Source organism: Anomaloglossus baeobatrachus, chromosome 3 (genome assembly GCF_048569485.1).
Source record: "Anomaloglossus baeobatrachus isolate aAnoBae1 chromosome 3, aAnoBae1.hap1, whole genome shotgun sequence".
Taxonomy (NCBI): domain Eukaryota; kingdom Metazoa; phylum Chordata; class Amphibia; order Anura; family Aromobatidae; genus Anomaloglossus; species Anomaloglossus baeobatrachus.
The window spans coordinates 325,410,236-325,434,201 of NC_134355.1; the positions used below are offsets into that span (position 1 = coordinate 325,410,236).

The following is a 23,966-nucleotide window of genomic DNA, read 5'->3' on the forward strand; positions in this document are numbered from 1 at the left end:
ATTACCAAGTACAACATGGCATTCTTTATTAGCACAAATGAGCAAAAAAGACACCACTGGACATATCCTATGCACGTCACTAACACTCTAAACATATGACACACACATGCGCCATTTGACATACTCTAGTTGCCAGGTTTGCCCACATACAGAGCCTATAATACTGACTAACATCTCTACATACTATAACCATCAGTATAAAAATTGCAATAAGATGCAATAGGGCCTCATTCAGACATTTGTGATTGTAATGTACGTGGAAACACACAGATGTTCATCAGTGTTTTGGATTTGAGTTTCTTCAGTGTGGTCAGTGCGGCAGGTGTTTTTTTACCACCAGTGTTTCATCAGTGATTTTTCCCCAGTGAGACCCCCACCCCCAAACTGCAAAGCTTCTCCTATCCATTAATATGTTAATCACATACAGCACATGGATTCCGCAATACATGCATTATTCTTCCTGAGCATGTAAATGTGGTAGAATGTGTGAATGTGGAATATTGCTCTGTATATAAACATATCATTGTCCTGAAAGTGACATTGTATGACACAACAGTATTCACAAGCCCCAGTAAGGCTTGCTAGTGGACTTCGCCCTCCCACCTCCCTCTTCACATGCAGAGACTTCACGCCTACTCATTTCCGGAGCAGCCACAGCAAGTCACATGATCTGATAATGTAAGTAGAATAAATGTATATTTGCATACATAGTTACTAGATCTGTTAATTATCAGCCTCAGATGGTGAGAGCTGTAAATATTTATCTGAATTTGCTAATAGTACTTCACATCACATACCACATATTTAGCTGAAAAGCAGAATGGAATGAAGAGGTTAATTCCACTAATGAAATAAAGGGGCAGATGGTTAGCTCAGCCATTCACATACATAGCCATCTTCTGCCTCTTGCCATGTAATGACACACTGAGTAATGTTTAAATGCTTGATTAGGCACATAAAAAAGGCACGTTACGTTTTGACCATCCGTGTGTATGTGTCTGTCATCCGTGCGCCGTCCATGTGACATGTATCAGACAGAATAAAATGCATTCAAGAAATGACTGATTTTTATGTGTTAAAAATGTACAAAGCTAATTATGGATGGATGGATGGATCGATAGAAAGATTTGATCACTAGACAGACAGACAGACAGACAGATAGAGGAATAGACAGATAGATAGATAGATAGATACATAGATTGAATAGATAGAATCGATAGATAGAATAGAGAGATACAGTTGAAACCAGAACTTTACATTCACTATCTAAAAAGACACATCTGATTGTTTTTCTTACTCTGACATGAATTTGGGCAATGGCGAACCAAAATAATTTATATTTGCCAAATGCCAGAATAATGACAGAGAGGGAATGTTTTAAGGAATTTTTACTTATTATTATTTATTACTTTCTGCAAAGTCATTAGTATTTGGTTCCATTGCCCATAAACTGTATGACTTGTGTCAAGCATTTTGGATATCCTTCTACAAGCTTTTCACAATAGGTGGTAGGAATTTGGGCCCATTCCCCCTGACAAAACTGGTGTAACTGAGCCATGTTTGTAGGTCACCTTGCTTGCACATGACTTTTATGCTTTGCCCATAAATTTTCTATAGGATTGTGTTCAGGGGTTTGTTATGGCCACTCCAAAACATTGACTTTGTTATCCTTAAGCCACTTTGTAACGGGTTTGTCAGTATGCTTTGCGTCCTTGTCCATTTGGAAGACCCATTTTTGCTCAAGCTTTAAAGGTAATCTGTCAGCTACAATATCCACCCAGAACCATGAGCAGTTCTGGGTGCATATTGATAATCCCTGCCTAACCGTTTGTTTTCCACTTTCTTGTTGATTTTTCTGCTTTGATACTAATGCATGATTCCTATTTTGTCTGTGTGGAGTTTGTGGTGGAATGGGATCATTCCCTGCTGGGAGTTTCTGTATACTTAACTCCATGATTCTGCAAGGTTTATGTTTGTCATGCTTGGTATTAACAAGTCAAAACAATCACTGATCTCGGGGAGACCAGCCAGAGAAAACACTGCCGGCAGCCAGCGAGGGCGCTCAAGACAGTGAAATCCTAGGTACATTGCCCCCTGGGAAATATGCAAATCAAAAAAGTCTGTGGAGCCTCTGTTAGGAGTCTCAACACACAGAAACCAGCCAGATATCCCTCCGGGAAGGGCCCAGCCAAGGGGTGGCTCTTTTTAGGAGACCACCATAACCACCATATTAAGTGGCCCTTTTAGTCAATATCCAACTTTTTGACAAGTTTAAAGATATGACAAGGGAAATACCAAGGCCAGGTATCCATCCACTGACAGCTGTTTTGGGGTATTGCCCCTCATCAGTGTGGTTTCCCCTCATCAGACAGTTGCTCTTTCCTATCCTTTCCTATAAAGATAGTTTGGGCCTCACCTTTGCTGAATCTGTCCTTTCTGCCTTTGTATTGCATTTTTCTATATCACCGTAGCCTTTACATGTGGGGGGCTATCTATCTATCTTTGGGGACTACTCCGAGGCAGATTAGCTTCCTTTTATTTCTATCTGTGAGATTATTTAGTTCTCCGGCTTTGTCGATGCGTCCAGGTCATCGTAGGCACGCCCCACGGCTACTGTTAGTTGTGTGTCAGGATTAGGTCTGCAGTCCGTTAAGTTTCCAGGCACTCTGTTACCTTTTTGGGATTCCGCATTTTTTTATCCTCCTTGGTCCCTGAATCATAACACACTAGCATAGATAAAGACTAGAGATGAGCCACCCCGACGAACCGTTCGACGAACCACTCGAACCCCATTGAAAACAATGGCAGGCAAACACAAACATAAAAACACATAGAAAACACCTTCAAAGGTGTCCAGTCCAAAAGGTGACAAACGACTCCCAAGACACCACAAACACATCGGAAAGTGACAAAGACATATACTCATGCGAAAACAAAAGAGGTGGACGAGTAAAAAGAGGAGGAGGCACAGATATAGGCATGTCATGCCCTTCTAAATTCATGTAAAACACAGCAAGTGGACTCCAACTAGAGTCTCCCTTTTTGCCAAAAATTGGGCCACAGACACCACTTTGGTGGCATCACTTGTCCCTCAGTTGCAAACTTGACAGGTAAATTTTCATGAAGCACAATCCAAATCCACAAGCCTTTACTCTCCCCAGGATGACACCGGGGTAGCAAAGTCCTTGCTGATCCATGACTTGTTTATCTTGGCTCATTGTTAAAAACACAGCAAGGGGACTCCAAGCAGAGTCTCCCTTTTTCCCAAAAATTGGGCCACACACACCACTTCAGTGGCATCACTTGTGCCCCAGTTACAAACTGAATGTGTTGATTTGCATCAAGCACATTCAAAAACACGCCAGCCTTAACTGTCCCCAGGATGACACCGGAGTAGATAGCAAAGTCCTTGCTGAACCATGACTTGTTCATCTTGGCTCATTGTTAAAAACACAGCAAGGAGACTCCAAGCAGAGTCTCCCTTTTTCCCAAAAATTGGGCCACAGACACCACTTTGGTGGCATCACTTGTCCCTCAGTTGCAAACTTGACAGGTAAATTTTCATGAAGCACAATCCAAATCCACAAGCCTTTACTCTCCCCAGGATGACACCGGGGTAGCAAAGTCCTTGCTGATCCATGACTTGTTTATCTTGGCTCATTGTTAAAAACACAGCAAGGGGACTCCAAGCAGAGTCTCCCTTTTTCCCAAAAATTGGGCCACACACACCACTTCAGTGGCATCACTTGTCCCCCAGTTACAAACTGAATGTGTTGATTTGCATCAAGCACATTCAAAAACACGCCAGCCTTAACTGTCCCCAGGATGACACCGGGGTAGGTAGCAAAGTCCTTGCTGAACCATGACTTGTTCATTTTGGCTCATTGTTAAAAACACAGCAAGGAGACTCCAAGCAGAGTCTCCCTTTTTCCCAAAAATTGTGCCACAGACACCACTTTGGTGGCATCACTTGTCCCTCAGTTGCAAACTTGACAGGTAGATTTTCATGAAGCACAATCCAAATCCACAAGCCTTTACTCTCCCCAGCATGACACCGGGGTAGCAAAGCCCTTGCTGATCCATGACTTGTTTATCTTGGCTCATTGTTAAAAACACAGCAAGGGGACTCCAAGCAGAGTCTCCCTTTTTCCCAAAAATTGGGCCACACACACCACTTCAGTGGCATCACTTGTGCCCCAGTTGCAAACTGGATGTGTTGATTTGCATCAAGCACATTCAAAAATACGCCAGCCTTAACTGTCCCCAGGATGACACTGGGGTAGGTAGCAAAGTCCTTGCTGAACCATGACTTGTTCATCTTAGCTCATTGTTAAAAACACAGCAAGGGGACTCCAAGCAGAGTCTCCCTTTTTCCCAAAAATTGGGCCACACACACCACTTCAGTGGCATCACTTGTGCCCCAGTTGCAAACTGAATGTGTTGATTTGCATCAAGCACATTCAAAAATACGCCAGCCTTAACTGTCCCCAGGATGACACTGGGGTAGGTAGCAAAGTCCTTGCTGAACCATGACTTGTTCATCTTGGCTCATTGTTAAAAACACAGCAAGGAGACTCCAAGCAGAGTCTCCCTTTTTCCCAAAAATTGGGCCACAGATACCACTTCAGTGGCATCACTTGTGCCCCAGTTGCAAACTGAATGTGTTGATTTGCATCAAGCACATTCAAAAATACGCCAGCCTTAACTGTCCCCAGGATGACACCGGGGTAGGTAGCAAAGTCCTTGCTGAACCATGACTTGTTCATCTTGACTCATTGTTAAAAACACAGCAAGGGGACTCCAAGCAGAGTCTACCTTTTTCCCAAAAATTGGGCCGCACACACCACTTCAGTGGCATCACTTATGCCCCAGTTGCAAACTGGATATGTTGATTTGCATCAAGCACATTCAAAAATACGCCAGCCTTAACTGTCCCCAGGATGACACCGGGGGAGGTAGCAAAGTCCTTGCTGAACCATGACTTGTTCATCTTGGTTCATTGTTAAAAACACGGCAAGGGGACTCCAAGCAGAGTCTCCCTTTTTCCCAAAAATTGGGCCGTACACACCACTTCAGTGGCATCACTTGTGCCCCAGTTGCAAACTGGATGTGTTGATTTGCATCAAGCACATTCAAAAATACGCCAGCCTTAACTGTCCCCAGGATGACACCGGGGTAGGTAGCAAAGTCCTTGCTGAATCATGACTTTTTCATCTTGGCTCATTGTTAAAAACACAGCAAGGGGACTCCAAGGAGAGTCTCCCTTTTTCCCAAAAATTGGGCCACAGATACCAATTCAGTGGCATCACTTGTGCCCCAGTTGCAAACTGGATGTGTTGATTTGCATCAAGCACATTTAAAAATACGCCAGCCCTTACTCTCCCCAGGATGATACAGGGGTAGCAAAGTCCTGGCTGATCCATGACGTGTTCATCTTGATGAACGTTAGTCTGTCCACATTGTCACTGGACAGATGCGTGCGCTTATCTGTCAGCACACACACCCAACAGCACTGAAGACACGTTCAGAGACAACGCTGGCTGTGGGACACGGCAAGATCTCCAAGGCGTAAGTGGCAAGCTCAAGCCATTTTTCAAGATTGGAAGCCCAAAATGAGCAAGGCTCCAGTTGCACAGTCATGCCATCGATGTTCATTTGGAGATACTCCTGTATCATCCTCTCCAGCCGTTGACTATCTGTCAGACTTCTTGTCTCTTGTGGCCTTGCAAAGGATGGTCTAAAAAAATTATGAAACGATTCCATAAAATTGCTGTTACCACCAGATACGGTGTTGCTGGTACGGTTTGACTGATGATGACGAGACAGTCCCATGTTTGGCAAGTTACAACTGGGAGATTCACTCTGAGCACCACTGGTGTTTGGTGGAAAAGCCGAGCTAAGATTGCGTAACAGCTTCTGCTGATACTCCTGCATACGTGTGTCCCTTTCTATGGATGGAATTATTTTGCCAAATTTGGACTTGTACCGGGGATCTAAGAGTGTAGCAACCCAGTAGTCATCATTACTTCTAATTCGGACAATCAGACGGTCATGTTCTAGGTAGTGCAGCAAGAAGGTGCTCATGTGTCTTGCGCATCCCTGCGGACCAAGTCCTTGCTGTGTTTGTGGCGGTGAGGTGATAACCATGCTTCCTTCCTCTGAAATCTCCCCCCAACCTCGAACAACTGAAATTTGACCAAGGTCTCCCTCATCTGCTGAGTCTTCCATGCCCATCACCAGTTCGTCCTCCATTTCTTCCTGGGCTCCTGCACCTTCCTCAACAGTTTGGCTGCTACCATGTGCCCTTGTTAATCCCTCTCCCCCACCGTCCTATGCCTGCCGCCTTGGTGATGCAGAACGTCTGGACCTTGCAGATCTTGGTAGCCCTTCCGCATATGAATCCTCCTGTACTTCCTCCCCTTCCTGTTGTCCCACCCCCTGACTACGAATAGTGTTTAGAGTGTGCTCCAGCATGTAAATGACTGGAATTGTCATGCTGATAATGGCATTGTCAGCGCTAAACATATTCGTCGCCATGTCGAAACTGTGCAGAAGGGTGCATAGGTCCTTGATCTGAGACCACTCCATCAGCGTGATCTGCCCCACCTCTGCATCTCATTGGCCCAGGCTATATGTCATAAGGTATTGCACCAGGGCTCGGCGGTGCTGCCACAGTCGCTGCAACATGTGGAAAGTCGAATTCAAGCGTGTCGGCACATCGCATTTCAGGCGATGAACTGGCAGGCCGAAAGACTTCTGGAGCGATGCAAATCGGTCAGCTGCGCCGGTTGAACGGCGGGAGTGAGCAGAGAGTGACCATGCCCTGTGCAGAAGCCCATCTAGGCCGGGATAGTGGGTTAAAAATTGCTGGACAACAAGGTTCAACACGTGAGCCATACAAGGCACGTGTGTCACCTTGCCTCGGCGTAGGGCCGCACCCAGGTTTGCAGCATTGTCGCACATGGTCTTCCCTGGCTGCAGGTTGAGTGGAGACAACCATTTACTAAACTCGCTCTCCAGAGCTGACCACAACTCCTCAGCTGTGTGACTCTTATTTCCCAGACATTTCAACGTAAAGACCGCCTAATGCCATTGAGCTCTGCTGCCAGCATAGTAAAGAGGTGTGTGGGATTCCTTGTGCGCAGTTAAAACGCGGGTGGCCTGACCAGGCAGGCTTGGGGCGGAGGTGGAGGACCCAGACGAGGTTGAGGAGGCAGAAGCAGTGGAGGAACTTCTACATGCAGAGGATTGACGCACAAGTCGTGGGGACGGCAAGACTTGTACAGCAGACCCTTCTCCATCTCACACCATAGTTACCCAGTGCCCAGTCAGCGACATGTAATGCCCCTGTCCATGCTTACTGGTCCAAGTATCGGTGGTGAAATGCACCCTGTCACACACAGAGTTTCTCAAGGAAGCGGTGATGTTGTGTGCAACATGCTGGTGTAGCGCTGGCACATCTTTCTTGGAGAAGCAGTGGTGACTGGACATCTGGTACTGGGCCACTGCAACGGACATAAGGTCTCAAAAATCCTCTGTGTCCACCAGGCGGAAAGGCAGCATTTCTGTAGTCAACAGCTTGCAGAGGTTGAAAGTCAACCTCTTAGCTTTGTTATGGCTCTGAGGAAATGGCCTTTTAATTGTCCACATCTGAGGGACCAAGATCTGGCTGCTGTGCGCTGATGGTGTGAAGTAGGGTGTACCTGGAAAACTGCTGGTCTGTGAGAAAAGTGCAGGCGGAGACATGATATTGCCTTCATCCAAAGTTGGTGCTCTCGATTTCTGAGAGAGCTCTACAACAGCACCTGTTTCCCCTCCCAAAACAACTGATGATGACCTGCCAAGCAAACTGCCTGTTGTGGTTAAAGAGGTGGAAAGTTTGCATAGAAAAACATGTGTGACAGCTGTCCCCACAGTCATAGAGGATGAAGAGCGCGCGTATGCAGTTGAAGGGGCAGACGGTGGTTGGCCCGCTCCGCTAGGCCGCATTGTAGCACAGTGAGCTTCCCACTGGGACTTATGCTTGTTATTCATGTGACGGTTTATGGACGAAGTACCTCAAACTAGTGAGTTTTTGGCCTCTACTTACAGATTGGCGACAAAGCCTACAGATCACATGAGTTCTGTGATCCTTTGCGATGTCAAAAAAGGACCAGGCAATACAACTATTAGAGCCCATGCGACCTGCAGAGCCACCCCGACTTGTGCTCAGAGGCAGAGTTGTGGCTGAGGATGCAGTTGTTGACATGCTTCCAGTACTCCGTCTTTGTCCAGGAAGGCGCAAGCTAACCTCATCGTCAGTCTCATCCTCCTCCACCGCCTCTGCTGACCTCCTCGAGTGCCTGACTGTGGGTTGACAGTAAGTGGGATCTAGAACTTCATCATCAACCGTTGTGTTTCCACTCCCCTTGCCCTCAGACCTAACCTCTTCCTGCCCTGACTGAATAGTTAAGTTGTCATTCCAATCAGATATCTGAGTCTCATCATTATCAGTATGTTCCTCATTGTCTCCACCAAGAGGTGTTACAGTTTCTGAATGAGGGTCTACATTATGCTCAGAAACTTGGTGATCACGGCCTGAATCAGACTCACAAAGCTTCTGGGCATCACTGCAGACCATTTCCTGGTCTGTACTCACTGTAGCTTGGGAGCAGACCTCTGATTCCCAGGCTATAGTGTGACTGAACAGCTCTGCGGACTCACCCATCTCTGTTACAACATACAAGTGTGATTGGGGTGACAACTCAGAGGACTGTTGTTTTTTGGATGTTGAAGTTGAGATGGAGGAGAGGCCACTTGTTGGAGCACTTGAGATCCATACAAGCATGTTCTTTTTTTGTGCATCATCTACCTTTGTTACAGTAGTTCGGTTCCGTAAAAAGGGAGTACATCAGATTGTCCACGGAAAGTAGTAGACGTCTTACTTTTGCTTGAAGATGGCCTTTCTTCAGCAGATGTTACTGTAGCTTTACCACCTCCCCCACGGACACAAGCCTTTTTTTTCCTTTCCAACATGCCTGTTCCCCTTTCCACCAGCATCTGTCCTTTTGCCACTCATTTTGTTTGTGACCAGATTGGACACTTAAAATGTCGTAGCAAAAATGGAGAGGTGGTGTACAATGCAGAGGTGGTCTAGCTTTATTGACAGCTGAAGAACCAACACTGACTATCCCTGACAATGCAACTATGGCCCTAAAACTGGCAGCACTGTTTGCTATAAAAATTGCGTAGCAAAAATGGGCAGGTGTGTAGAATGCAGAGGTGGTGTACCTTGCTTGGCACCAGAGGAACACTGAGTTAGTATCCCAGACACTTTTAGTATGTCACTAAGTGTCAGCACTGTTTGCTATAAAAATTGCGTAGCAAAAATGGGCAGGTGTGTAGAATGCAGAGGTGGTGTACCTTGCTTGGCACCAGAGGAACACTAAGTTAGTACCCAGAAACTTTTAGTATGCCACTAAGTGTCAGCACTGTTTGCTATAAAAATTGCATAGCAAAAATGGGCAGGTGTGTAGAATGCAGAGGTGGTGTACCTTGCTTGGCACCAGAGGAACACTAAGTTGGTATCCCAGACACTTTTAGTATGCCACTAAGTGTCAGCACTGTTTGCTATAAAAATTGCGTAGCAAAAATGGGCAGGTGTGTAGAATGCAGAGGTGGTGTACCTTGCTTAGCACCAGAGGAACACTAAGTTAGTAACCCAGACACTTTTAGTATGCCACTAAGTGTCAGCACTGTTTGTTTTAAAAATTGCGTAGCAAAAATGAGCAGGTGTGTAGAATGCAGAGGTGGTGTACCTTTCTTGGCACCAGAGGAACACTGAGTTAGTATCCCAGACACGTTTAGTATGCCACTAAGTGTCAGCACTGTTTGCTATAAAAATTGCGTAGCAAAAATGGGTAGGTGTGTAGAATGCAGAGGTGGTGTACCTTGCTTGGCACCAGAGGAACACTAAGTTAGTATCCTAGACACTTTTAGTATACCACTAAGTGTCAGCACTGTTTGCTATAAAACTTGCGTAGCAAAAATGGGCAGGTGTGTAGAATGCACAGGTGGTGTACCTTGCTTGGCACCAGAGGAACACTAAGTTAGTATCCAAGACACTTTCAGTATGCCACTAAGTGTCAGCACTGTTTGCTATTAAAATTGAGTAGCAAAAATGGGCAGGTGTGTAGAATGCACAGGTGCTGTAGGTAGCAGGAGAGCAAAGGAAGCCTCAGTTTCTATCCCTGCCAATGAAAAAATGCAGCAAGGAATTGCCTGAGCTGATGTAGCCAGACACTGTTATCTAAAGCCCTGCACAGCGTACGCACGGACCTGCCTAGCAACAATGCCTATGAACGGCTGTAATGCAGCCCTGAAAAGGGCTGAAATTACAAGTAGTCCCTAATCCCTAAAGTGCTCTGTAGATTGCACTGTTTGTCTATAGCGCACACAGCAGCAGCAGCAGCAGGAGCGGAGCGGTGACTGTCACCGAGCCGCAGCAGAGAGATAATGGCGGCGATGGGGAAAATGGCCGGATCTTATAGAGCAAAGACATGTGACATGGACAGCCTATGACACATGCCCTTGCTTGTCTGGCAAAAATCCACTTTGCTGTGTGTGTGTCTGTGATTTGCTGAGAGCCTGGCCTGCCCCACTGTACGCACGGTTAGACAAAAAAAAAAAAATTGCGATCGGCATTCTTTCAGCACTCAGCAACAGCACTGATCTAAACCCCATCCCCCCCGCACACTATACGCTGAATTTTGATAATATCATGATTCACATTGACTCACTCTATTACAGTGAGAAGCCAGCTAGTAACTAGCTACGCTTTTTGTTGATCGAACCATTCTCGAACGTAACTTGAACTACCAAACTTTTACCAAATCGTTCGAGTTCGACGAACGACTCGAACACCCCCAAAAATCACTCAAACATGAAATTGGCGAACCTCGAACATCGCTCAACTCTAATAAAGACATCTTCAGAAAGAGTATTTCTAAAGATCTTTTATCGTATGGTACTGAGTGAGAGAACTAGTTCCCTGGGTGTTAGTTCCCCTGACTAGTCGGCTCGATTAGCATGTAAGTACGCCCTTGTGAGCGTGCTAACATGCTAATGAATGTGCAGCGTCAGAAGATGATCTCACTCGCCTCTCCGCTGCTATCGCGTCCGAGACTGGATTTCGGCTCTTTGCACTAGGAGGCTGGGTGTACGCGTCCTGGCTTCAAACTAAAGTAGTGCGCATGACTGAAACTCCGGGGTCATGTGTACTGAGCCGAAATCCAGCGTTGGACGCAATACCAGCGGAGAGGTGAGAGTGACCATGCCTCTGATGCTGCGCATTCATTAGCATGTTAGCACGCCCACAGGGGCATACTAACATGCTAATGAAGCCGACTAGCCAGGGGAACTAACGCCCAGGGGACTAGTCCCCTCAATCATTAGCATACAATAAAAGATCTTTAAAAATAAGTTTTTTAAACATCTCTTTATTTACGCTAGTGTATACAGGGACGGTTAGGCAGGAATTAGCAATATGCACCCAGAACTGCTCGTAGACCTGACATGTTCCCTTTAAGTTCCTGGCTGATATCTTGAGATGTTGCTTCAGTATTACCACATAATCTTCTTTTTTCATGATGCCATCTATTGTCAATGTCTGATTGGCTGAGGTCCGACACCCCGCTCCCTCACAGATCAGCTGTTCTTGGTGCCGGTGGCGGCAGCAGGCAGCTGGAAATTCTCAGTCACAGAGCTTTCCCAGAGCGCTACCGGCTACCACATATCCACCTCCTATTGATTTGAATCTGTATACTTTTCATGATTTGGGGGTTTCAGTATTTGAATACAGCACCAGAACCACCATCAGTACATGAATATATCACAGGAACTGCCATCACTACAAGGAATAGATCACCAGTCACATTGACAGCGATGCAACCCGTCATTGAGATTAGCAGTGCTGCTAGGGCAGACGGAACACCTCAATCAGCTGCTAAGCTCACTGGCTGCCACACTTTTGACTTGATATCAATGTTGCAGCCAATTCCTGCCACTAAAGCTGGATACTCAGCACTGGACGAGGGAACAATAATAACTGCATTTGGGGACTGGTATTTTCTAAAAAAGGGACAACTCATTCAATAAAGCATTCAATTGCAATGTAAAATCAGTCCCTACCAGTAGACATTTGTATTGCGTAAACCAACAACTCCCAGTAAATTTTTAACAATGATTAGAAGATACTGTTGTTACCAGCCATCATCAGGCTGCAGACCATACAGGAACTACAATATTGTTTAGATGCAGGTAGTTTTCTCTGATGGGAGTTGTTCTCATCCCTTTTGCCAGCATCTCGTGTGGAAATCATGACTTTTCACATCCACAATTTGTCTCTGCAGACCTCCAGCTTCTCAGCTCTTCTGCAGCACATCCCAACATGGTGCCCTTAAAAATAGCTGTGTCATTATAATGTCTATGCCTAAAAATATCCGCCCATGCTGTGCACATTAATAAATCAATGTATTTCCTCCACATAATATGGCTCACCCCCTGTCCCTCTTAAGTTACACAGCCTTCACCCTGTTCTCTTCATGAACTATAACCACCACACTGTCCTTGCATATGACCTATTGCCTCATTACCATCCTCCCTTAAGTGCTATGACCACCACACTGCCTTTCTGAATTTTTACCTCTACATTGTTTGCCCTTATTAGATATATCTACCCTACAGTATAACCACCACAATGACCACCCTTTCTAGCTATATTTGTCTCAGTTCTACACTATAACCACTACACTGTTTCATTATAAACTGCTAATTCACCACCATGTGCACTTTATGCTGTCCTGTCTCCACTGTTTACCCTCATGCTCTATACCTATCTTCAGACTGTCACCCAGGGATAGGGGTACTCAGATTCGGGCCAAGGGTCACTTCAGTAAGTATCACGGTGGCGTGACCCGGTCTGTGATCCCAGGCTCCACTGTAAAAAGGGGTTATTGTAAAAGGGGATTGTCCGTGACGCCACCCACAGGTTGTGGTGATGGTAGAGACCACCACTGCGGTGAAGGTGCGGGACTCCCGGGAACGGTGTTGGGGCGCAGCTTTGGATGTAAATGTGTCGCCCTGGGCAAGCCAGGGGACACAGGTCACACACCACCACACCTTACATCCCAGGTAGGAACACCACAGCTAACCACAAATCCTTGTTGCCTTCCTCCAGAGGCTGATGATTCACACCAGGGGGTGGGCCAGGCGGTTGGCTCCGCCCACCGAGGAGGTCACAGCTCTGGAGGCGGGAGAAAGCAGGCAGTTCAGTTGAGGAGGAAGAAGTGGAAGGAGAGCTCAGGGAGGAGCAGGAGTGAGGAGCTAAGTAGAGGAGTTAAGAAAGTGAAAGTGAAAAGTAGAAAAGTGGAAAAGGAGGAAAGCAAGTGAGGTGACAAGAAAGAAGGAAAGCCTGAAGGGTCCAGCTTTGTGTAGAACCAGGTCAGCAAGGTCAGCAACGACGGTGACTGTCTGGAGGGGGGACCGTTTGGAAGTTCCTGGAAGGACCCCGTTGGCTGTGTGCCCGGCGGTCTGGAGCAGTGTTCCGAAGGACAGTCAGCACCAGGGCAGGGGCCTCTCGGACCCCGGCAAGGCTAGGAGTCGCCAAATTTGCTAAATCCGTCAGTGAAGGGGACGTAGATCCCCCAACAACCAAGTCCCGATTGAAGGCAACAGCCCAGCCAGTATAGAAGAGACACCGCCACCGCCAAGGCACCCGTTTCTTAGGGCCAGCGCCTGCGGGCAAAGAGTAGAGCTCCCCCGGTCCAGCTTGAAGCCGGGGAGCGGGTTACCGGTGGGGACCCATCGCAACCAACCAGTTCATCAAGGTGCAAGGAAAAGGGACATCACCGTCACCTACCGGGAGAGCAAGTGCAGCCGTCCGTGGGACCGTCCATCCAGCCGTTGGTTTACCGTAAAAACTGTGTCACGTCTCAGGCTGAGTGAGTACCACAGTGCCGCAAGGCACAGCGCTGCCCCCGCGTCCCTGCGCCCACCAGGCCCTGCACCTCCCAAACCATCACCGGGCCCCGGGATCACCAACCCCTACCCACGGAGGGGCAACACAACACCTGGCTGCTCCGCATCACCATCCCCGGGACCCCTGTACTGAGCAGCGGTGGTGAAATCACCACAACCGTGGGTGGCGTCACGGACAATAATCATCCCCACACCCAACAACCCCCTTTCACTCACGGGCGAGGAGTGCCGCTCGAGAAACCCCCGGGATCCGGCCCACCGCTCGAGCCACCACTGAGCAGCAGCCGCCGGACCCGAGCAGAAGGGGGTGAGCGTAGTGTGCTGACACCCTCCTCCCCGCCCGCGACAACTTGGCGTCACGAACAGGATCTTACCGCTCTGCCGTCTGGTAGAGGTGCGCCTTGTTACCGCCGGAGGTATCCGGCAGAAAAATTTCAGAAGCCGCCATCTTTGGCGCGAAAAGTTCCCGCTCGAGCGTCTTCTCGAGCAGTAGAGGCGCGAAGGCCAAAACCCCGCCCCGAGAGAGGAGGGGCCGGAAATAGCTAAGGGGGACGCGATGGCGGCTGGACGCATGTAGCTGCAGCTATAAAAGCAGGGACGCCAGGACTCTGCAAATATACCGTTCCTGGAAGTAGAGAAGAAGCCATCATGTGGATGCCGTCCCGCGACACCGTAGCCCCCGCGCCTGGAACCGCGGCGTGGGTGGAAATCCGAACCGCGCAGCTCTACCAAAGGCTGCAGGTCAGGATGCAGCTCCTCATGGAGGAGTGGGAGGCCGACATGGCGGACGTTGTAGCCACCGTGCGGAGACGCGAGGAGGAAGCGGAGAAAGGGAGGGTGAGTGACCCACGTCCCGATGCCCTTGAAGGGCCGGTCATCGCGGCTGTGGGGCCCGGTCCAAGCCCTCTCCCCCCATTGCCTCCCTCGCCACCCGTCCCGGAGGCCGTGACCCTGCCACTAGGCCTGCTACCACCGCAACCGGTAGCAGTACCCAGCGTCCCCGCCCAGGCGGGCCGACCTGTAGCCGGAGCCCGCGGCACCCCGAAGGTGTTACCATGGAAGACTCCGAAAGTGGAACCGGAGGCATCCACCGAGAAGTTCCCCGAGCCGGAGCCGATGACCCGCTCCGAGCCGAAGGCCCAGCAGCGGAAAGCCCCTATGCCCATCCCCCACACCTCGGCTGAGGTAGCGCCGGGTTGTTGTTGCAAGGCAGCGCCCAAGGCCAAGACACCGCGGGACATGCCGCCCAGATTCCTGACAGTGGGCAACGTCCAGGATGTCCCGCGGGGCCCGACCCGTGCGCCGGCGCTGGCGGCAGCGCCGTATTGGGATAGGGAGCCGGTACCGCTGGGCCTGGAGATCGCCGAGAGGGAGCGGAAGAAGGCCGAGCTGGTGGCCCGAGCTATCCGAGAGAAAGAAAGTCTCCGCCAGGCCACGTTCCGTGTCCGGGGCCCGTTGTACGAGGGGCAGGTGAGGCGGTTTGATGTCCGCCGGGGCTACGGGTTCATATACGAGCCGGGCCTGGAGGCCGAGGTGTTTGTAGCCCGGCGGGATGTGAATGCCCACCTGCCTGAGGAGCATCCCGGCCGCAACCTAATGCCGGGGGACCTTGTTCGGTACACCCGACACTGCGGAGAGAGGGGGTGGTTTGCCCTGGATGTGAAGCTACGGGGCAGCCAAGAGAGCAGAGTGAGCCCTGCACCCCCTCCCTTGGATGAAGCCGAAGGCCTGCAGTAGGGTAGCGGAGCACCGTTGTCCAGTCCCCGTTGGGACCACCATTTTGTTGTTTAAAAAGTTTGAAAATGATAAGAAAAATGATGATGACCGAGTGCCTTACCTGATTTGCTTTGTGATTGTAACCGGCTGGAGCCGGCACCGTTGTCCCCGTGGGGACCGTTAAAAAGTTTTGCATGGGAACTATCCATGGACAAGCCCGTGAACTTGCAGGGCAACCACAAACGTTAAGTGGCTTGTAAATATGTTGTTTACCGTTACCGTTTTCCGCAATGCCGCCTCCGGAGAGGCAGGTTGGAGGCAGGGCCCTCAGCAGAGCAGGCTGGGGCCCAGCCACCAAAGGAACCGGTGGCTACCCTCTGGAGGGAAAGGACAGATCCCGCTCGGGTACCGTGTGCTGGACTGTGGGTCAAGGGGTGCTGCCTGGGTTTTAGGGGCAGCATCAGGGCCAGGTTGCTTGGGTGGGAGAGAGCGGAAACCGTAACCGTAAACCGTTTGCAACGTTAAAAGAAATGTGCCTCCCCTCTTGGGAAGAGTTATTATTAAAAATGTAAATATGTTATATCACTATGTTATCTTTTTCAGAAAAATAAAACCGGTGTTGGACGGCAGCCCGCGGACGGTCTGCATTTTGCTAAGGGGGAATGTGTCGCCCTGGGCAAGCCAGGGGACACAGGTCACACACCACCACACCTTACATCCCAGGTAGGAACACCACGGCTAACCACAAATCCTTGTTGCCTTCCTCCAGAGGCTGATGATTCACACCAGGGGGTGGGCCAGGCGGTTGGCTCCGCCCACCGAGGAGGTCACAGCTCTGGAGGCGGGAGAAAGCAGGCAGTTCAGTTGAGGAGGAAGAAGTGGAAGGAGAGCTCAGGGAGGAGCAGGAGTGAGGAGCTAAGTAGAGGAGTTAAGAAAGTGAAAGTGAAAAGTAGAAAAGTGGAAAAGGAGGAAAGCAAGTGAGGTGACAAGAAAGAAGGAAAGCCTGAAGGGTCCAGCTTTGTGTAGGGCCAGGTCAGCAAGGTCAGCAACGGCGGTGACTGTCTGGAGGGGGGACCGTTTGGAAGTTCCTGGAAGGACCCCGTTGGCTGTGTGCCCGGCGGTCTGGAGCAGTGTTCCGAAGGACAGTCAGCACCAGGGCAGGGGCCTCTCGGACCCCGGCAAGGCTAGGAGTCGCCAAATTTGCTAAATCCGTCAGTGAAGGGGACGTAGATCCCCCAACAACCAAGTCCCGATTGAAGGCAACAGCCCAGCCAGTATAGAAGAGACACCGCCACCGCCAAGGCACCCGTTTCTTAGGGCCAGCGCCTGCGGGCAAAGAGTAGAGCTCCCCCGGTCCAGCTTGAAGCCGGGGAGCGGGTTACCGGTGGGGACCCATCGCAACCAACCAGTTCATCAAGGTGCAAGGAAAAGGGACATCACCGTCACCTACCGGGAGAGCAAGTGCAGCCGTCCGTGGGACCGTCCATCCAGCCGTTGGTTTACCGTAAAAACTGTGTCACGTCTCAGGCTGAGTGAGTACCACAGTGCCGCAAGGCACAGCGCTGCCCCCGCGTCCCTGCGCCCACCAGGCCCTGCACCTCCCAAACCATCACCGGGCCCCGGGATCACCAACCCCTACCCACGGAGGGGCAACACAACACCTGGCTGCTCCGCATCACCATCCCCGGGACCCCTGTACTGAGCAGCGGTGGTGAAATCACCACAACCGTGGGTGGCGTCACGGACAATAATCATCCCCACACCCAACAACCCCCTTTCACTCACGGGCGAGGAGTGCCGCTCGAGAAACCCCCGGGATCCGGCCCACCGCTCGAGCCACCACTGAGCAGCAGCCGCCGGACCCGAGCAGAAGGGGGTGAGCGTAGTGTGCTGACACCCTCCTCCCCGCCCGCGATATTAACCCCTCCGTGGGTAGGGGCAGTTGGTCCCGGGGCCCGTTCGGGGATATGTAGGGCGCAGTGCTACGGTGCGGTGCGGTGCCTGAGGGCACGGGCGTACTGACAAGTATTTCACACAGAGTCACTGGTAAACTAGGAATTGCCGGTGTCCGCAGCCTTCGGTACGGATGGTGTTTGGATCCCACACACAATACAGCAGGATCCGGTTCTTGCCCTGCAGCCAGATGCCTCTTTCTCCTTCCTCAGTCGGGAATGGGGAGCCCACTTCCCTGCCATGATCCGGGTTTTCCCTTGGTACCGGCGGGCCACCACCCTGCCCCGGCTACCTCGGGCCCCTTCCTCACACTTCCCTTCCTTGCAGCAGCCAGGAGCTATCCTCCCCTGGTCTGCTCTCTTCACACTCCTCACACACTCTGCTCTCGCCCTTCCCCTCCTGCTCAGTTTAGCTCTTACACTGGGGGGGGGGGTGTCTGTCCTGCTGCACTGGTGTGGGATCAGGTTACCAAGGAGGAGAATGGCCTGCTCTTTGCTGGATTTTTGAAGGCTCTGTGACACCCTGGTTTTGCCAGGGCGTCACAAGACTACCTCCATTTGCAGTATCTTCTCATGCTGCCCTTCTCCATACTGCCCCCTACACCCTGCCCCTTTCCATTCTATTACCTACATGCTGATTCTCTTCATATCATGCTTCACAATCTACCCCTCTTTGCACTGTCTCCCACATGGTGCCTCCTCTCCATACGGTCCCCAACAGCCTGCAACTATACACACTCCCTCACACACTGCTCCTCTCCATACTGTTCCATATATAATGGCTCTCTCCATACTGCCCCTCACACACTGGCCTTCTCCATACTGTCAGCCACACACTGCCCCTCTGCTTACTGTCCCTCACAAACTGCCCCTCTCCATACAGTCCCCCACAAGCTTCCCCTCAATGATTCCCTTCATCACACACTTCCCTCATTCTGCCCATTCTTCATACTGTCTGCCACAAGCTACCTCCTCTTCATTTCCCCCACATGTTGCCTATTTCAATACTATCTATATATATAATTGCCTTATTCTGTCTGTCTGTCTGTCATGCTCCAAAATTGTGTCACGGTGACATGTCCTTACGGTGACACAAAGCTGATTGGCCGCTGGGTTCGCCATGGCCCCGCCCCCCCACACGGATCGGCCTCTCGCCCCGGCTGCGCCCCCACACGGATTGGCCAGCCGCTCGCCCAGGCTCTGCCCCCCCCACAGATTGGCCTCTCGCCCCGGCACCCTGCAGGCATTGGCAACTCGCCCACGCCATGCCCCCCTCACGCAATAGACGTTAGCTCTCGCCCCCCCCCCTCCCCCGCATTGCCCAAACTGACACGGTCACGGAGCCACGAATCCCAGGTGAGTACTGTACTCCCCCCCCTTTCCCCCCTCACCAACGGGAGCCCACATCAGCGTACGCCGCCGCCGTATGCTGGTGTTGGCTCCCGTGCGAGCGGGGGACGTGTTGCGCTGGTAACCATGCTTGCATAGTTACCAGTAAATCAAGGTCCTGCAGCGGCGGGACTTCCACACGCACAAACATAACAGCACACACACGCATACACACACACATCAGATCGCACTCACTCTCACAAACACCTCACACACACCTCACACACACCTCACACTCACATCGCATCCACACACTCACAGCATCCGGCGATATCGCTTGCTTCTCGGCCTCGATACTGTGCTGTTGTGATCTTCCAGGACCTGACGGAGGATCACATGGCCAGAGGCATGTGGTATGTCCGGATGTTGTGAGTATCAGCGCGTATGTGCGATATCGTCAGTGTCTGTGTGTGTGAGTGGATGCGATCGGGTGTGTGTGAGTGGATGCGATCGGGTGTGTGTGAGTGGATGCGATCGGGTGTGTGAGTGTCGGCAGAGGAGCACGGCGTGCTGGAGGAGGCTGGGAGCAGAGAGGCTGATCATGGGGAAGGCTGGGAGGAGAGAGGCTGATGCTGGGGGAGGCTGGGAGGGGGAGGCTGATGCTGGGGGAGGCTGGGACGAGGGAGGCTGATGCTGGTGGAGGCTGATGCTTGGGGAGGCTGATGCTGGGGGAGGCTGGAAGGAGAGAGGCTAATGCTGGTGGAGGCTGATGCTTGGGGAGGCTGATGCTGGGGGAGACTGGGAGGGGAAGGCTGATGCTGAGGGAGGCTGGGAGGAAGGAGGCTGGGAGGAGAGAGGCTGATCCTGAGGAAGGCTGGGAACGGGAGGCTGATGCTGATGGAGGCTGGAAGGAGAGAGGCTGATGCTGGGGGAGGCTGGAAGGAAAGAGGCTGATGCTGGTGGAGGCTGATGCTTGGGGAGGCTGATGCTGGGGGAGACTGGGAGCGGAAGGCTGATGCTGAGGGAGGCTGGGAGGGGGAGGCTGGGAGGAAGGAGGCTGGGAGGAAGGAGGCTGGGAGGAGAGAGGCTGAACCTGGGGAAGGCTGGGAAGGGGAGGCTGATGCTGGGGGAGGCTGGAAGGAGAGAGGCTGATGCTGGTGGAGGCTGATGCTTGGGGAGGCTGATGCTGGGGGAGACTGGGAGCGGAAGGCTGATGCTGAGGGAGGCTGGGAGGGGGAGGCTGGGAGGAAGGAGGCTGGGAGGAGAGAGGCTGATCCTCGGGAAGGCTGGGAAGGGGAGGCTGATGCTGAGGGAAGCTGGAAGGAGAGAGGCTGATGCTGGGGGAGGCTGGAAGGAGAGAGGCTGAGGCTGGGAGGAGAGAGGCTGATGCTGGGGAAGGCTGATGCTGAGGGAGGCTGGGAGGGGAAAGCTGATGCTGGGGAAGGCTGGGAGGACGGAGGCTGGGAGGAGAGAGGCTGATCCTGGGGAAGGCTGGGAGAGGGAGGCTGATGCTGGAGGAGGCTGGAAGGAAAGAGGCTGATGCTGGCGGACGCTGATGCTGGGGGAGGCTGGAAGGAGAGAGTCTGATGCTGGTGGAGGCTGATGCTTGGGAAGGCTGGGAGAGGGAGGCTGATGCTGAGGGAGGCTGGGAGGAGGGAGGCTGGGAGAGGTAGGCTGAGAGAAGAGAAGCTGATGCTGGGGGAGGCTGATGCTGGGGGAGGCTGGGAGAGGGAGGCTGATGCTGGGGGAGGGTGGGAGGAGGGAGGCTGGGAGGAGAGAGGCTGATGCTGGGGAAGGCTGGGAGGAGAGAGGCTGATGCTGGGGACAGAGAGGAGAGGCTGATGCTGGGAGGAGAGAGGCTGATGCTAGGATGAGAGAGGCTGATGCTGGGAGGAGAGAGGCTGATGCTGGGAGGAGAGAGGCTGATGCTGGGGGCAGAGAAGCTGATGCTGGGGGCAGAGAGGCTGATGCTGGTGCAGCATGGGGGATGGAGCACGATGGGGGGGTGCGCAGCATCGGGGATGGAGCATGATGGGGGGTGCGCAGCATCGGGGATGGAGCACGATGGGGAGTTCACAGCATGGGGGATGGAGCACGTTTGGGAGTGCGCAGCATGGCGGGTGGAGCACGTTTGGGAGTGCGCAGCATGGGAGATGGAGCACGATAGGGGGTGCGCAGCATAGGGGATGGAGCACGATGGGGAGTGCGCTGCATGGGGGATGGAGCACGATGGGGAGTGCGGAGTATGGCGGATGGAGCACGTTTGGGAGTGCGCAGCATGGCGGATGGAGCACGTTTGGGAGTGCGCAGCATGGCGGATGGAGCACGTTTGGGAGTGCGCAGCATGGGAGATGGAGCACGATGGGGGGTGCGCAGCATAGGGGATGGAGCACGATGGGGAGTGCGCTGCATGGGGGATGGAGCACGATGGGGAGTGCGCTGCATGGGGGATGGAGCACGTTTGGGAGTGCGCACCTCCCCCCAAAACACACACACACACACACACACGCGCGCGCGCACTGCACAACACACCACACACCACACATCACACACACACACACATACTGGGAACCACAAACAACTGCCCTACACAGACACCCACACACACAGACAACGCTGCGCACACACAGCACCCAACACACAAACACCGCGGCACACACAAATATACGCACATACCGCACAACACACACATTGCACAAAACATACCTCCCCCAAAACACACCACACACACACAAACCGCGCAACACACACACAACGCTACAGACACACAGCGCTCCACAAACAACGCAACACACGCAACACACATACAACACCGCTCTCACCCCCCGTCACACCCAGACAACACCCAGAACATGTACAGCCCCTACACAAACACTTGGTAACTACACACAACAACATCTATATATATATATATATATATATATATATATAACAAAAATCATACATGAACTACACAATACGTAAATTCTAGAATACCCGATGCGTAGAATCGGGCCACCTTCTAGTTCTCCATAAACTGCCATTCCTAATACTGTCTAAAATTGCTTCCTCTCCAAACTGTCACTCTACGTGACTGGAGACTGCTGATTCCCCACAGCTTACGCAGAGAGTGGTGTCAAGATTCTCACATGCCAATGCCAGGAGTAGGTGGTTATGAGATGGTAAGTATGCAATTTGCATGCTTCCACCCATATTCTGACTAGACGTGTATAGCCTTGCTGAATACAAGTGAATTGAGCAAGGCTGCGCATGTCTAGTTGACAAGTGACCACATGTACATTTATGTCCGAAAGTGTTGGCACACTTGAAATTGTTCCAGAAAATTAAATATTTCTCCCATAAAATTATTACAATCACACGTGTTTTATTATACACGTTTTTTCCTTTATGTGTATTGAAACAACACAAAAAATAAAAAATGAAAAAAGAAAATTAGACATAATTTCACACAAAACCCCAAAAATGGGCAGGACAAAAGTGTTGCCGCCTTCAACTTAATATTTGGTTGCACACCCTTTGGAATAAATACCTGTAATCAATTGCATCCTCTAACCATCAACAAGCTCAACTGGAATTTTGGACCATTCTTTCATAAACAGCTCAGGGTCTCTCATATTTGAAGCGTGCCTTCTCCCAACAGCAATTTTAACATCTCTCCATAGGTGTTCAATGGAATTTAGATTTTGACTCATTGCTGGCCACTTCAGAACTTTCCAGCGCTTTGTTTTCATCAATTTCTGGATGGTTCTTGAAGTACTGTATATTTGTGGTCATTTGTCCTGCTGGAAGACCCATGACCTAGGACACAAACCCAGTTTTCTGACACTCGGCACAATATCGCATCCCAAAATACTAGCATTCTCTGCTGGTTATATTTGTATATGTATTAGTACTAAGAAGTTCCAGCCGTGCAGCTAGGGTATTTAGGCAGAGACTAGTGTTGTTTTCTCATTTGCCTTTCCTATAGTGATCTTTTGTTTTCTAGGTTTTGGGTTGTTAGGAGTTTACCCTTATTTTCGTTTAGTATTTCTCCTTCGTAAACTTATACATGTTTGTTTCCACACCTTGAGTCCTTGTCTAGCTCTGCACGCTTACCCTATCTTGATTTGTAGTATTAGCAACCTCCCCTTTGGTTCCTCAGGAGGTATGAGAGGCAATTCACCGGTCTTTCAGGCAGACAGGTTTGACTTGTGAGGTTCTAGTTGTGCAACTAGAAATATTCCAATATGTGCGAGAACCGTTAGGGTGGTTGTGCATTTAGTTAGGGATATAAGTCTGTACTGGAACCAGTAGGGTGCAGGTACGGCTGCAGAAAGATAGGCTATATTACCTCTTTGCCCATGTTGGAATACTTATGTGCATAACATTATAGCCAGCTCACCCCATTAGTGTGTGGTGAAGCGTCATTATGGATTCTGTGCATGTCTTGGCCGTGTGACTAAAGGCCTTGTCTCTGGAAGTGATGAATATTAATTTCCAGTAGCAACACACACTTTCTGCCACTACCGAGGATTCGGTCCTTCAGAACAAAATATCTGAACCAAAGGTAAAATTGCCAGACTGCTTCAACGGTGACCGAAGTAGATTTTTATTTTTTTTTGCCTCATGCAAATTGTACTTTTGCCTCCATCTTATTTGCTTGGGGGGTGAAAGTCATCGAGTGGGCATTGTTTTGTCCTTACTCCTTGGGTTCGTCAGACTTGGGCATTTTCTGTGCCTGAAGACTCTCCAGCATTTTCCTCTGTTGAGGCATTTTTCTCAGCTCTTGGTATCATCTATGATCACCCTGGCAAAGTCGCGGTTGCTAAATGCAAGATCCGCAGACTGGCTCAGGGAAACCGTATAGTTGAGGACCACTGCTCTCAGTTTAGACGTTGGTCAGTGGTGACCTCCTGGAACCACCCTGTTGAATTTTTCCAGGTGCTTTCTGGTCAGATTAGGGACATGATGTTT

At 50.8% G+C, this 23,966-nt stretch overlaps 1 protein-coding gene across 3 annotated transcripts in view; it reads left to right on the top strand.

Annotated features, from left to right (window-relative positions):
- The first annotated feature begins 562 nt into the window (after window positions 1-562).
- DDO (D-aspartate oxidase) overlaps window positions 563-23,966 on the top strand; it is a 110,892-nt gene continuing 87,488 nt past the window's right edge. For 2 of the 3 annotated variants that reach the window (XM_075338341.1, XM_075338342.1), the window contains exon 1: window positions 563-678. In XM_075338341.1, coding sequence (XP_075194456.1) covers window positions 677-678 — 2 coding nt within the window. In that variant the 5' untranslated portion in view covers window positions 563-676. The remainder of the gene's footprint in view (window positions 679-23,966) is intronic. The other variant, XM_075338343.1, reaches the window with a different exon arrangement.